The sequence below is a fragment of the Vigna umbellata genome, chromosome 1, assembly GCF_029865625.1.
Source record: "Vigna umbellata cultivar VRB3 chromosome 1, Vumbellata_1.0, whole genome shotgun sequence".
In the NCBI taxonomy this organism is placed as follows: domain Eukaryota; kingdom Viridiplantae; phylum Streptophyta; class Magnoliopsida; order Fabales; family Fabaceae; genus Vigna; species Vigna umbellata.
The window spans coordinates 30692858-30708579 of NC_142165.1; the positions used below are offsets into that span (position 1 = coordinate 30692858).

A 15722-nucleotide genomic window follows, 5' to 3' on the forward strand; every position below is an offset into this window, starting at 1 on the left:
GTTTATTTATGAGAATTATAACTATATAAAAATTAATTTGACTCAGGAAGAAAGCCAAAAGGTACAATACAATGCCATCAAAGTATTAACGATAATTCATTCATTTTAAAATTTCATTCTAAGTATAATTTAAGGTTCCAAAGAATTCAGGAAAATCTTTACAATTAAATACATACATGATACATGTATGCTAGAAATCATTAAATTAAAGTAGTAATAATATTTTTCTAAATTTACTTTTATATGTTTACTATAGTGAAGGAAAATAATTATGAAGTTGTTTTAATTAAACACTTGTGTTCTCTTATCTTCCCGAAAAAATACAATTTATTACATTTACGGCTCATAAACTAAAATCATTAAGCTATTCTAATGAAAAATAATTATTGCAATGAACAGCTACAAAGTATTATAAAAATAATAAGAAGTCTTTTAAACAATATCTTAAAATTAGGGTGAAGAAATATTAATTAGTTTCTTTTCCATCTCATTTCTTATCTATCACATTATTTAATTAATTCATTATTTTTTTCAAAATAACAGTGTATGTTAAATGTTATATAAATCAAAAATAAAATTCATATTTTTATTCATATTAAAATAATTACAAACTTATTAATAAGTTTCCTTTTATGTTCTTTATTTAAGATAAAATATTTAAATGTATTTAAATTTTTGAACAAATAAAGATTTAATTAGAAAATTAGTAGAAAGAAAATAAAACTATGGTTGGAGTAAAATCATATTCATTTATTTGTCTATTATTCATGAGCTCTCTTGTATTTATTTTGTAACCAATTATGTTAATGTAAGCTACGAGTTATTTTTATGCATAATATTCATTACGTTTAATGATCTTTTATTATATATGATTTCTAATTTTCAAATATAATAAAATAGATAGTTGGATAATACATACATTGCTAAATTGAATTACTTAAATGTAGTTTAAATATTTAAATTTAAAATAAGTTCCTGTTATTTTAAATATTTTAATTAATACTTTCATATTTTGTGTTAGACTAGCTATATTTAATAATAAAGTTAAGCACAACACTATAAGTTTTTTATAAATCTAAAGGTGACAAATTTTATTTGAAACATAAAAGGAGAAATAAATATATGAAACAGCATAATCTAAAAAAAGAAAAGAAAAACCGTGAAGTCGTGCTTGAAAGTGAAAAACTGTCTCATTTTATGTAAATAACAAGTGACGATTTAATAAATTATACCAAAGTAAAAGTTTTTTTTTTCTTTTACTTTTATAAGACTCATGTTATAACCTCATTTCAATTTTGCCATTAAATATATTTATTTATTATTATTTTGTTTCTTAAAGTATTTTTAATTTTCAATTGAGGTTCTACAGTGTATATAAATTATTAGAAAAGATATCACCATCTTTCTTCATTTCTATTTTTCATCTTTATTTTTTATATTTCTTTCACAAACTCTGTCGTCGTTTTTGACTTTTATCTCACCTTCTTTTATATAACTTAACCAAGGTGATTAAATAATAATAATAATAATAAATATAAAACGATAGTAAATGAAAAACATACAAATTAAACTAGTTACACCAAATATAAAATAAGTTTTTGAAAATTACATAGATTAAACTTTTAGGAAGAAAAAATATTTAAAAAGATGAAAGGCGATATAAGGAGACACCTAAATGTATGATATTGTATAGTACTATATTACAACAGGGGAAGGACAGTTAGGTATTGTTTGAAATGGAAGGAAATTATTATTATTTATACGAATAGCATATTATCGAATTAATTTGACCATTTAGAAATTTGACAAATTCATAGCGTAAATAATTTTACTTTTCCGAGTTTTTTTCATTTAATTAAAATCTAGATTTTGTATAATTTTACTACTTAATTGAAAGGCTGGTGCATGAATTAATACTGGAACCTTTTCGGTCATTTAATAAGTTTTTTTTCTGTCGCTAATGATAACAGATATCGATGGTTATGATCTCTCTTAAAGAATAACACTTTTTTCAAAATTTCTTGTTTTACTCTCTCAATTTTTTCCTAACTAAATGCGAACGTGCGTCTTCTATATTTTTAATAGCTGTCGGCTTCGCAGTCCGATTATAAAATCTGTGTTAGGATGTAAAATTGACACTAAGATTATAATATTTAGATAAAATTAACGTTGATTCTTGAAGAAGTCATGCATTCACGATGCAAAGAACAGGAATTATTCTTCTCAATGAGTAATTTTTGACAAATCAGAACAAGAACTTAGGATACACATGATAATGATATAATTGTATTTAGAAGTTTATAATAAATGGAATCAATTAAAGTCAGCTACACATGTGAATCTCGTTATTTTGGAATTGATGACACTTACGTTTGAATTAAATATTTTAATAAAAAATTTAAGACAATATAAGAGAACATAAAATAGATTAATATATTATTACAAATAATTAAACCGAATAGAACAAGACTATTGGTAAAACAATAAGTAGAACTAAATTAGAATTGAAACAAATAAAAACAGGTAAAAAGGTAAAAGAGAAACAAAGTTACGTAGAGAAGGAAATGCTGTCTTTATCTTCATAATATACATATATTCTTAAAATGATCGTGACATGACTTATAGGATCTGAGACTTAAAGCAAGAAATTAGTTATATAAGTCTTTTCATAATTTGAAACTATAATCAAAAGTGACTTTTATAAGAAAATGACTATTTCTTGTTTATGCCATCCGAAAAAATAAAATATTTAGAAAGGTGATGGAAGGGAATGTTATTAATTAAAATAAAAAAAGACGAGTTATACAAAAGTGAAATATAATACAATTGCTTAGAGTTTTTTTTAAGCGTTGGAGGTCATGGGTATAATTTTTTGCAGTGTACATAAGACATGTTTTTTTCTTGTATTTATTTATATTATGCTAATTAAGGTAACTTAGAAAGGGAATTAGCATGCAATTAACCCATGAGAGCTAGAAAATGCGATAGAATGATGTTTTTATTTATTAAGGATATAAAGTAATGGAAACCAAGATAAAGGTTATCCTTCTATTTTTATATGATGTTGATTACGTTAATTATGTTGTTGGCTTCAAGTCTATCCTGTTTTATTTCAAATTCGAGTTGTCCTTTCTTTTAATTTATATGATGTTGGCACATTCTTTTGTTGGTGATGATACTATGGTGTTGTTAGGGATGGGCAAACTGCACTATTTGCACTGCACTATAAATCTATTACAATTAATTATAAAATAGTTTAAAAAAACTGAACTACACTAGAAAATAGTTCAAAAAAACTGAACTAAACTATTTTTTAGTTCAGTTAACTACAAAACAATTCAGTTAACTACAATGCACCTTTTTCTAATAAATAAATGTGGTTTTGCACTAGTATAACTGTCAATGGCTAATCATCGATAGAGTTAAAAGAATTAGTTCAATTTGATTTTTTTTTAATAATTACAAACAAATAAATTAATATTCAATAACATCACAGCATTTAAAAAAATTAAATTATAAATCTATGTAATTAGAATTAGTAAATAATTATAATAAAAAATTTTAAAAAATTAATGAAATATTATTGGTACTATTTTATCATATTATTAAAATTAAATTAATAACTATAATTATTTATCATTACTATTTATTATTAATTTAAAAATATAAAATGTCTAAAATTTGATTCTCATATTAAATATAGTTTAATTTAATAATATAAATTTGTTTATATATTATTTTATATAGATTAAAAACTTAATCTCTAAAAAATATTTCTGTTTATCTCTGTTTTGCGTTATTCGAAATATTTTTATTTTGACAATTATCTAGTTTAATATAAAAACTCTCATCTTTCTTCTCTTCTCACCTTTTTCTGAATTCTCATATATATATATATATATATATATATATATATATATATATATATATATATATATATATATATATATATATATATATATATATATATATATATATAATATTATATTTTATAATTATTTACATAAGTACTTTTATCTTTTTATTTTTACAATTATAGTTAATTTTATTAAGTTATAAAAATAATTACCAGTTTTTGAAATATAATTACAATATAATAAAATTTAGTTTTTTTTAAAATATATAATTATTTTAGTATAAATTTAATAATATCATTTTATTTTAATAATTATTATAATAATAGTTAACTTTTTAAGCGACTTGAAAAAGAACATTTATTTATTTATCTATATATACATATATATATATATATATATATATATACACCCGTGCCTTTATTTCTTATGTTTGTGTTGCTGGAAATAGAAGAAGAGCAAAACAATTAAACAAGCAAAAGTAAAATAAAGTACATAGTTTGAAGTAGTTAACTAAACTGTTAATAAAAGAAGTTCAGATTTTTTGAACTGAACTACAAATAAGTATAATTCAGTTTTTATAAAAAGTAGTTTAGTTTTTATAGTGCAAAATAGTATAGATAATCCATAGTTTAGTATAATTTAGTTAATCATGCCCAGTCCTAGGTGTTGTCATGAAATTTTCGTGGATTGCCGTTTTGTTTCATGTTGATCAATTTTGCAAATATCGTGTTGTTAAGCAATTTTCGTAGTGAATGATCTTGTTTTCATGTTGATTAATTTATGCTAATATGTGTGCTATCAAACACCGTGTTGTACTATGGCTTTTTAAGGGTTGTGATTTGGTTTTGTGATTAATGCATTGTGGTCTGTGAATGAGTGTATGCATGGTCCTTTTATGTTTTCGAAATTAAACCAGTTAATTCTTAGGTCTTGATAATTTGTTCTTAAGATTCAAGATGATATGGGAATATGGTCTATTGCATGAGAATAAATTTTTGGAGATATATGGATTACTGCATGATGTATGATTGTTGTAGGTATTTTCGATATACTTATTGATTTTATGCATAACAACGTTAGCAATATTTTTGTTAGGTATTTTATAAGGTTTAAAATGTGGTGAATTTTCATAAGGAAGTAGTGCATAAGTGTTGATTAATGAGAAATGAAAGTCAGTCGTGTTGTTTGAATTTATTCTGAATTACTTCTCCTAAGTTGAAATAGTGATGTTATAAGTGTGTACCATGTTTTTTTTTATGTTGCCATGCTATGTTTTGGTATGTTGCCATGCTACTTTTGGTATGTTGTGATTCTAGGTTAATTTGGCCAGCCTAAGTTAGTTTGGTCAGGTTAGGTTGCTCTGTGTCGAACTAACTTGGACCACTTATTTTCATGTTTTGAATCAATCAAGCATTAATTTCAACTGCATCAACAAACATTAGACTATCTAAAATAATTCATACAACTAAAATTAACATTTTAAGTCTCTTTAATTCTCAAACTCGATAAATCTAAACATTACAAATCTTATTCAAATAAACCATTTAAACATAATTATTCCACTAAAAAATTAAAAATAAACTATAAATGTGAACATAAATATGTACTCATCACAAGGTTTATCTTTATCAGATCCAAAAAAAAATATAATTTTGTTTCTTTTTGTGTAGTGTTTTCTTATTTTAGAGATAATTAAATATTTCAAAAATCCATATTTATTTTGGACATTTGATTAAAGGTTTTTAATTCAACCAGACATTGTAGAAGACTAAGTTTTATGTTTTCGATTTTTTCATAGTTTTTCAAAATAAATTACACTGATAACTCCAAAGACTTTGCTTATAATTATTTTTATGTTTCACCATCTCATTGTGATTTCAATTGCGACAGTAGTGTAGAGAAAAAGAGTTTAGACAAACATCCCAATGAATCAAGAAGGTGTGGAATTAAAAGAAGTAATGTAAAATGAAAAATCGGATTACATTTAGTCTACAAAAAAAAGTACTATAAAAAAGAAGAACAATGAGGTAGATATATAAAAAAAAACGTAAATTGGGATTCAAGCCCATTAAAGGAAGGTGTAAACAAGAAAAATAGTGCGGTATGAACAACAACAAAAGCTTGGACTATTAACCCAACATGCAAATGAAGTGTAAAATAATGCAAAAAATGAAAGCTATGTTTCCTTTTTCTTTGACTTTTCTCTTCTATTTCCTATCATCATATTCTTTTAAAAGAAAAAAAATCTAATTTTTAATGTCTTTTCTTAATTGATTTTTTAAATCTAAAATGAAAATTAATTATTTTTTTTATTTTTAAATTTTTGAAAAAAGTTTGATTTTATCTTTCTTATTTATTTCCCATTGTTATTTGTTTTTTGGAATAAATTTCATTGACTAAAAAAAACTTGATGTTGAGAGTTGCTTCGCTCTATTTAAATTTTACTAGATAATGTAAAAATTTAACATAAAAAATTAACAGTTTTATATTATCATAGTACTACAACTAGAAACATTAATTTCGTCAATATATTCAAAAGAATAAAGAAAATGGTGGGATAAGAAAATATTGGATATAGTGACAAATTCTACGAAGAGGATTATGATAAAAAAGAAGCAACGAACTTGATATTTTCATGGAGAGGGTCGTGATGCAAGGTAAACTTTGAGATATTAAATTTTTTAACTTTTTAATGTCTTTTGAAATGTTCGGATTCAACCATTCTCACGGAGAGAGTTTTTATCTTAGAGGATTTAGTAACATTACCATATAGAAGACCCCGATCCAAAAGAGATTTTTTTTTTTTTAAAATTTTGAAATTTGTATTTTTTAATTTTGAAATATTTTTGAAATTTTAAGTTTTTGAACAAAAGTCAATGATCATTCTAACGACATGCATATCCATATATCTCCCCATTAATAAGCCCTCACGGATTTGTTTTTGGTACCACTCTAAATGACCTCTTACTAAGAAAAGTATCTTATGTGTATATAAACACATGTGTATTTCGTATTTTATCCGATGTGGAACCTTGTTTGTACCCAACAAGGTAGAGGGACAAGATGTTGAAACCTTGGCAGAGTGTCAGAAACCTTGAATTAAAAGCAAGAAAACAAGGTGTTGGAAACCATGACTTGAAAGTGGTAAACAATGTGTCAAAACCTTGATAAGGTGTTGAATCCTCGACTTGAATGCGGTAAAGAAGGTTTCAAAGGTTTTAAAATCTTGATGGGTGTCGAAACCCCAAGTTAAAAGCAAAACAAGATATTGACAAAGTTTTTTACTTTTAAAATTTTGGAAGCAATTTTTCTTTTTGTATGCAAAGTTTCAACCATTCTTGAGTCTAAGATCTCTATCTGAAACAGAAAGTGACCATTACTAGAGGGTTTTGATCCAAAATAGAAACCTTATATGAAAATTTTTGAAATTGAATTTTTTTATTTGATTTTTTTAATTTTTGAATTTGCGGATTCAATCATTCCTTCAAAAAGTGTTTTTTGTCCGAAATTGGGCTTATAGATTTCACTATTCCCATTAAGAGAGTCATTATTCAAAAGGATTCAGTGACCAATATCAAGTATAAGGTTCCAATATGAAAATCTTTTTCTTTTCAAATATTTTGACTTTTTAAAAAAAATGGAATTTGACAATTCTCGAGGAGAGCTATTATCCAAAAGCATTCGATGACTATTCCCATGTAAAACATCTTGATCCCAAAATAGAACTCATAAATTTTAACATTCCCACACAAAGGGTTTTGTCTGAAAAGGTCTCGATACACAATAATGTTGGGTATCAGTCATACAGCACAAACACACACAACTTAAATAGAGAAGAGAAAATACTGACAATAGGAAAAAATAGAAATTTTATACTGGTGGAAGAAATTTACAGCACCTCTCTCTTTCAATACAAAACTTCTCAAAATTATGAGAATACAAGAAATGAGAGAATAAGAGAGAATTGGATGTGTAACAAAGGGGGCAAGGGATTTCTTATATAGCCACCAAGCCATAACCTTTTAGAAGTTCCCACCAATGTGGGACTTCATTCCTCACAATCTCCCACTTGAAGATTTTGATGAAACTAATCAAATCTTCACACCATTTTTGCCTTCGTGTTGCTTGTTCTTTCGATAAACTTCAGTAGAATCGAATTTACGTAAATCTGCCAATAACCTTTGACACCAAATTCTGATTCTCCGAAACGCAATGCAACACGTGATCAATATTTCACTGCTCTCCATCTAAACCTGCCACGAACCTACTAACCATTCCCACTGCTTGTGCAATGTTTGGTCTTGTACACATCATAGCAATTATAAGGTTGTCCACCACCGATGCATACAGTACTCGAGACTTTTCCATCCTCTCCACTTCACTGCTAGGACTCATACTTGAGGATAATTGATAGGAGATGGGGTAAAACTGGCTTGCACTCTCGCATGTTGAAGGGCCGCAAGACTTTCAGTAAGTTTTACTTATGAGAAAGCCAAATCTTCCTATCTTTTTCTATCTCGGTGAATTTGCATCCCTAAAATCTTGTTTGTCGGTTCTAAGTCCTTCATATCAAACTCCCTAGCCAATTGTGCCTTCAGTTCTTGGATTAGAGCTTTGTTGGGGCCTATCACCAACATGTCATCCACATACAACAACAAAATGATAAAATCACTTTCATTAAACCTATTGTAATAAGTACAATGGTCTGACCTTAGTCTGTTGTATCCGAGGCTAATGATGAAGGAATCAAATCTCTTATACCAACACTTTGGCGCTTGCTTTAGACCGTATAGAGATTTGTTCAACCTGCAAACCAAGTTTCGTTGCTCTTCAAAGCCTTCTAGTTGGAGCATCATTTCATTCTTGCTTAACAATAACCTTGTGAGCGGTGGAACTCACAGGCAATACCCCTTCACATTGTTAGCATAGCCCAAGCACTTCATTCTTTCCTAGTTTCAAGCCCTACTTGTGCTTTGGTTTTCTTGAACTAGTAATAACAACACATTTGACTTCCTCTTGATGTAATACACCCACAAACTCCTGGAATAAACTTTGCTCCTCCTAGGAATAACTCCGGTGATTCCCTTACATCAGAATGAACCAAGTCTTCTTATGTTTTCTTTTCTGGTAGTCAAACTTGCAAACTTCGATCTATGTTGTTGGCTTATCACACAGTGCTCGCATAACGCATAAAGGTAAAACAACCTTCTTAAGCCCGAGTACAGATTACGTTCCGCCTTGCAAACTTCACTTTGACATATGTCCAAGTACGATGTCACGTCAACACCGTTTCTTCTTGACTTGTCAATGCAACCATTGCATTAGCTTTCTACAACGTATCTCCCATAAGCACATGTCATGATCTTCTGAGCTTTTATGACTTACCAGATCTCCCCTCTTTCTCATAGAATATCTTCATCCTTTGATGTATTTGCCATACAACCTTGTGAGGTTGATGCATCAGAGTTCTTTCTTCCACTCTTCTCGTGCCAACATTCTTTCTTGACATGCCCCCTTTTACCACAATTGTAGCATTTGAGATGCTTCTTACTTTGAGATCTATCATGGGACTGACTCCTACTAGACCCATATTTCGTTGATCTTCCTCTCATCATCACCAAAGCTTGTGTTTCCTTTGAACTTTCCAGTATGTCTTCTTTGTTCCTCCGCCTGGATTCTTCTTCAAGAATTGCTCCAACAACATCCTCAAAGTGTAGACAGCCTTCAATATTATTATTCGTAATATTGATGATGAGTTGATCATACGAGTCTGGTAAACTCTGCAGTGGAAGCTCCGCGCGTTCATTTTCAACTATGTTGAAATCTGCCGCTGATAGTTGGGCAAACAGAGTGTTCAGATGGTTGATGTGGTCTGTCACCGTTGTGGACTCACTCATCCGAAGAGTGTAGAGTTTCCTCTTCAAGAATATTCTTGTGTGAAGAGACTTCACCTCATATAATTTTATGAGGGCATCCCAAATCTCCCTTGCTGTTTCTTTCTCCGTCACACTAGATAACAATGAATCTGCCATTGATAGGTGCAAATTCGGGATGGCGTTGTTGTCAATTACTTTCCACTTCTGCTCCGTCATTTCTGCGGGTTTTCCTTTAATTGCAGCTATGCAATTGTCCTTTCTCAAAATTGCCTTTATCTTCAATTTCCACAACGAGAAATTGTTCCCGTTGAACCTCTCTATCTCGTATTTTATTGTCATAATTTCTAAAATATCGGCTTATGCACTTCTCACTATGAATAGTATTGTCTATTGGAACAACATAGGTAAACCATGAAGTAACACACCAAGAAGTTTCCAGGAAAGAGAGGTGGGTCACAAATGGACACTCTTAAGTACCAAATCTTTCCTAGCCAGAACTTTCCCATACAGTACTTTCACACTACTAAACATTTCCAGTAATAACTCTTTTCTGATGCGGAAGATCGGATTAAACCGCAACCACAATGCATATCAGAATTTTACCAACACTATTCTAATGACAATAGCAGCGGAATACAACACAGGTAAACCATGAAGTAACACACCAAGAAGTTCCCAAGAAAGAGAGGTGGGTCACAAATGGACACTCTTAAGTACCAAATATTTCCTAGCCAAAACTTTCCCAGACAGTACTTTCACACTACCAAACATTTCCAGTAATAACTCTTTTCTGATGCGGAAGATCGGATTAAACCGTAACCACATTGCATACTCAGAATTTTACCAACACTATTCGGAATAAAACACGAAATTTAACCATTTTCGAAAAAAAGGTTTCTATCTAAGAGATTCATTTGATCATTACTATGTGGAGGGTCCTGATAAAATAAACTTTTTCTTTTAGAATTCTTATAGGTTTAATACCTCTTTTGGTCTCTCAAAAGAGAGGTTGTGTTCAAAATGGTCCTACCTTTTTTAAAAAGTAACAAATGATCCCAACTTTTGAAAAAATTGGTCAAGTTAATCCTTTTTGCTAACAGCATAAAAAATTAAACGGTATAGTTGTCCCCTGGACAAAACTTAATGACGTGCCCAATTTATCTTATTGCGTGACAGTTATGTGGCATTAAGGTTAAAATTGTGATAAAAAAGGCACAGTTGCAGAAACCATGATTAACTGATGCTTAGTCTTTACTGAATTTGAGCTTGGGTCTGCACTTGATCAACACAGTTGTTCAGAATGGAGGGAATTGCAATAGACTAAACTTCAGTCGAAACAGTAAAACACTCCTCCTCTAGCCTCTCAATCAACACATGTGGGAGCCCAAGTTCTGAAAATGACTTTGCAGCAAAAGGGGAAAACTCCATTTGTTGTTTTTCTACAACCCTAAATGCTTTCTTCTTCTTTTCATTAGTGTCAAAGGGCTTTCCTTTGCTCTTGAGATTCTCACTGGGTGAACCAAATGGCTTAACCTTATTAGATTTGCTTCTGTTCTCAGCTTTAGTTTCAATTTGGAAACCAAATGGCTTAACCTAGACGAAATCAAAGCTAGCATCTTTTAAACAAGAAAAAAAGAACAATCTCGTGTATGTCTTGTTCCTCCTCCAAATGGGACAAAACAAATATTAATGGCTGCTAAAACCCTTTGGAGGAAACCTTCAAATCTGATACGGATAAGAATGATAAAACCTTTAGCTTCAACGAGATAAACACTGACCCCAATTTCAACACAGCTTTCACCACAATGTTTAATCCCAAATCGCGATTTTCATTCTAACCCTAACCCCCTCTTTTTTTTAACCTCTCCCACATTACATTGCCACGTACTCAATTTATTTTCTCCCAATTTTAATTTTACACACCAATAAACCTAACACTGCCACGCAATCACATAAAATTGACACGTTATTAAGTTTTGTCCAGGGAACAACTGCACCGTTTAATTTTTGACGCTGTAAGCAAAAATGATTAACTTGACCCGTTTTTTCAAAAATTGGGATCATTTGCTACTTTTTAAAAAAAGTAGGACCATTTTGAACACAACCTCTCTTTGGAGGGACCAAAAGAGATATTAAACCTTTCTTATAATATGGTCTTTATCTAAAAGGATTCAATGACCATTACCATGTGAAAAGTCTCGATCCAAAAGAGAAGATGTATTTAATCATTCTCATGAAGAGGGTCATCATCTAAAAGAAAACTAGAATTTAATTTTGCAGAAGACAAATGTGTCAGTACCACACATCAATATCTGATGTCTAATTTAATCCTATTTTCTATATTTGTTATTTTGATTCAATTTAATTATAATTTTTTTAAAAGAAGTAATTTAATTCTATATTTAAATTTTAATATAAATATTATAATAATATATTTATTAAAATTTACATTTTTATTAAATATTTTTGGAATTACATTGAAAGACAAATTCTTCATTTTTTAAACCAAATAATCTTATTTTTACATGTAGAAAAATCAAACATAAATATATTAATTATATTATAACAATATAATCAAATTATATTTCATATTTTAAAATATAAAATTTATTGAACTGGATGGAAAAGTTGGTGCAGCAAGCATTTTGACCTACACATATATAAATCATATCCCAAGTGCACAAGTTTTAAAATAGAAACTAAATGTTGAAACACAAGCACAAAATAATTGAGACAATGCTACCCAACCATTTTTCATTCAAATCCTAATACGATCCAAGCAGGACCTTCTGTCGAGCTCATGACTTTGCTGAAACTGTATATAATCTCCATATTTAATGGCACGATATGCTTCTGGATTATCACAGTCAATAAACTCTGGTGCAGGACCTACAATAGTATCAAGCGGAGCTCCGTGTGCTGTGGCAATGGAAATTCTTGTGCCTTTTGTGTTCACTACTGCACGATGAAGGACGCTCTTGTATTTCCCATTAGTCACTATCTGACCACAAAAGATTATCCATTCATTTGTTTTTAAATTTAAATCAGTTTAGGGTCTTACTAATAATAATAATTTCTACTCTCTTTTGCCTTTGAATATAAGTGTTTGTTGAAAGTTTTAGGTTCACTAAAAATAAAATCGTGCAAACTTCATTTTACAAGTGGATTGTATGAAGTTAAGTTAAGGCAATGATTAATTTTGCACCCAACTTAACAAAATTTTATGATCGCAATTCAATATCAACCTTTTCTCTGTATTTGAAACTCATGAAAGGAATAGTTGGAAAATAAAAGTATATGATTTTGTTTTAGACAATAATATTAAATAAAATAAAATTTGTGACAATTTAAGACCATCATCATACATATAAATTTTAATTAATTAGAAATGGAAAGAGATCTTGCCTATAGAGTTCGGATAGTTCTTATATCCATCCTCCTTTCTATTAAAAGAAATTATCTCGTTACTAGTATTATTACAAATTGGATATTTGCTAAAAATATTCGTAGATTTTTTTAAAGTCACGATTATTCGAATATCCATTTATATATTATATTTTTGTTTTTGAATTTTAAATAAGGTTATTAAATATAAGAATTAAATATATATTTTTAAGTTATTATTGAAAATTATATTTTATTCTTAAACAAATATATAATATATATATATATATATATATATATATATATATATATATATATATTATAAAAGTCGTAGTAAAATATCCTCTTAAAAAACAATTAAATGTTATAATATAGTTCATGTAATAAAAGGAAGTTCAACCATAAATTATAATATAACATCTATATATCATTTGTTAGAAAGAATGTTTTATTTAATTTTCACAAAATACATGGACAACATATGTATGTATTTAGTTTAGGACAAAACAATGTAATAATAATTTATAAACAAAAAATATATTTAACCCTAAAGTAAATTTTTAAAATATAAATTCCAAAAGAAATAAATTGAAAGTATAATTCAAGTAAAATTCTATAATCAAATATTAGGAAAATAAAGTTAATTATATATAAAAAAATAAAAATTTATATAATTAAATTTTAATCCATTGTTCACAAATTAATATTTTCTAAAGTAATAATTTTATTTTGATCACACATTTTTTTAAAGGTATTTAAATTTGTTAATGATGATTAGCTAGTGGCAATATCGACATATTAAATACCATGATTTTGTACTTATCCAAAACAATATGTAATTAAACTATCTTATTTATTACTCTGACATATCTATTATGAAAGACATTTGGTATTTTTTTTTAATGTGAATTGTGAACTTTGTTTTACCTCAAGGTGATCTCCAGTGTTAACGAGAAAGGAGTTGGGTAAGGGGTTGGCAGGAATCCACTTGCCCTTGTGTTGAATTTGAAGCCCATCAAACTGGTTTTGCAGCAAAAGAGTCAGAAGCCCATGGTCTGTATGTGCAGGAAGGCCCATTGTAAGTTCAGGCTTAGGACATGGTGGGTAAAAGTTGGCAATCAACATCTGGGCCCCCAACTCTACATTCAACTTTTCATGTATGTAATTTTCTTCAAGGCCCAAGCTTCCACATATTCCTTTCAGCAACTCTCCAACAACTTCCCTGCTCTTTCTTATGTATTCATCCACAATTTCACTGCAAACAATATTCAATCAACAAATCACTACCCCTATTATTTTCTACTACTTTTATACTAATCCAGGATTTGCTATATCTAAAAAAAATTTAAAAGTTAAATATTTTATTATAATTTTATTTTAAAATTCATTTTAATTTTTTTTTGAAACAATGATTTTAGAGGCTTAAATTAATTAATATTAAAAAAAAATTAGTATCAAAAAATGTTTTTTGAGGTATTTTTTCTTTTAACCCTTTACTTGTCTTGAATGGGTGGTGTTTGATTTGAAAAATCCGTTCAAAATTTGAAAAAAAGAAAGTGTAGAATGTAGAATTTGTTTTTGTATACCCAAAACCAGTGGGTTTGGAAGGAACATTAAGGTGAGGGTGAACATGGCATTTGAGAAAATCTCTCCAGAAAAGTGCCTTGTCCACCATCACATTGAAGCTTGTCCCATATCTTATTGGATCAAGCACCTTCTCTCCTGCGTACTCCTTTTTTTCTTCCTCACTCAGATCAAAGAAGCTCTGCGTTGCCCTAAGCATCTTCTCCCTTAGTGTCTCCGAAACACCGTGATTTATTAGCTATATAAAGAAGTTCAAAGTTAGCACGACAACGAAAGTTTCATACATGCAAAGAAACTCCGACGTGCACGTGTAAACAAGTTAAAATATGCAAGGTTTAAGGTTAAATATGCACTAATACCATAAAGAAACCCCAATCACGGCATGCATAGCCGAGTTGTTGGATTGCCTTGGAGCGGTCGAAGGGATTGGAAGAGGTGAGTTGAGAAAAATCAATGGTAGGAATATTCTCTGTTTCATACAACATGGAATCTTCGGGGCTTTTAAGGCTGATGTAGTTGGAGGGAACAGACCTCACGCTGTTGGATTCAACTAACTCCTTAACGCTTAACATTTTGAATTCCTTCTGGTACTGGGAGTGGTTTTGCTCTGTCCGGGAATGAGTAAAAAGAACAAGGATTTCGAAGACCTTGAGTTACATTTTTATTTCGATACCTTCAATAACTTTTGTATATAGCAGAACCCAACTTGGCATATGGGGTGTTATGCTTCCTTCTCATCTGCAGCTACAAGCCAAAACTTGCGGTGGCTTAGAACAAGCAGATCCCTTTGCACAAAAAAACGAAAAATGAGTTGTACTATGCTGCAGAAGAATTTGTGGAACACGTCTTTTAAAACACGTCTTTTTGACACTCCCTTGATTCTACATTCACCTCACAACGGGGTTCTATAAAAGAATATTATCTTAACATAATAAAAATAAATATAAGAAAAGATTATAATAAAATAAAAGTTTATGAAGTTGTAAGTTGAGTGTATGAGAAAGATGGAACTGTCAAATTA

The 15722-nt window shown here is 29.1% G+C and overlaps 1 protein-coding gene across 1 annotated transcript; it reads right to left on the reverse strand.

Annotated features, from left to right (window-relative positions):
* Positions 1-12365: 12365 nt before the first annotated feature.
* On the reverse strand, positions 12366-15445 carry LOC124822001 (2-oxoglutarate-dependent dioxygenase 19-like). The gene is made up of 4 exons (XM_047293950.2): positions 15061-15445; positions 14704-14939; positions 14045-14372; positions 12366-12734 (listed from the first exon to the last, which is right to left on the reverse strand). Exons 1-4 carry the CDS (start codon positions 15271-15273, stop codon positions 12492-12494), a joined length of 1020 nt encoding a protein of 339 aa, XP_047149906.1. The 5' UTR covers positions 15274-15445; the 3' UTR covers positions 12366-12491.
* Positions 15446-15722: the final 277 nt, after the last annotated feature.

Bases quoted from the DNA above. Each gene is read 5' to 3' on its own strand.
- LOC124822001 (XM_047293950.2), bottom strand. From the start codon at position 15,273: ATGTTAAGCGTTAAGGAGTTAGTTGAATCCAACAGCGTGAGGTCTGTT. The intron at 14,940-15,060 runs GTATTAGTGCAT...TTCTTTATATAG, and splicing joins GTGATTGGGGTTTCTTTATG to CTAATAAATCACGGTGTTTC. The intron at 12,735-14,044 runs GTAAAACAAAGT...TTTTGTGGTCAG, and splicing joins ACACTGGAGATCACCTTGAG to ATAGTGACTAATGGGAAATA.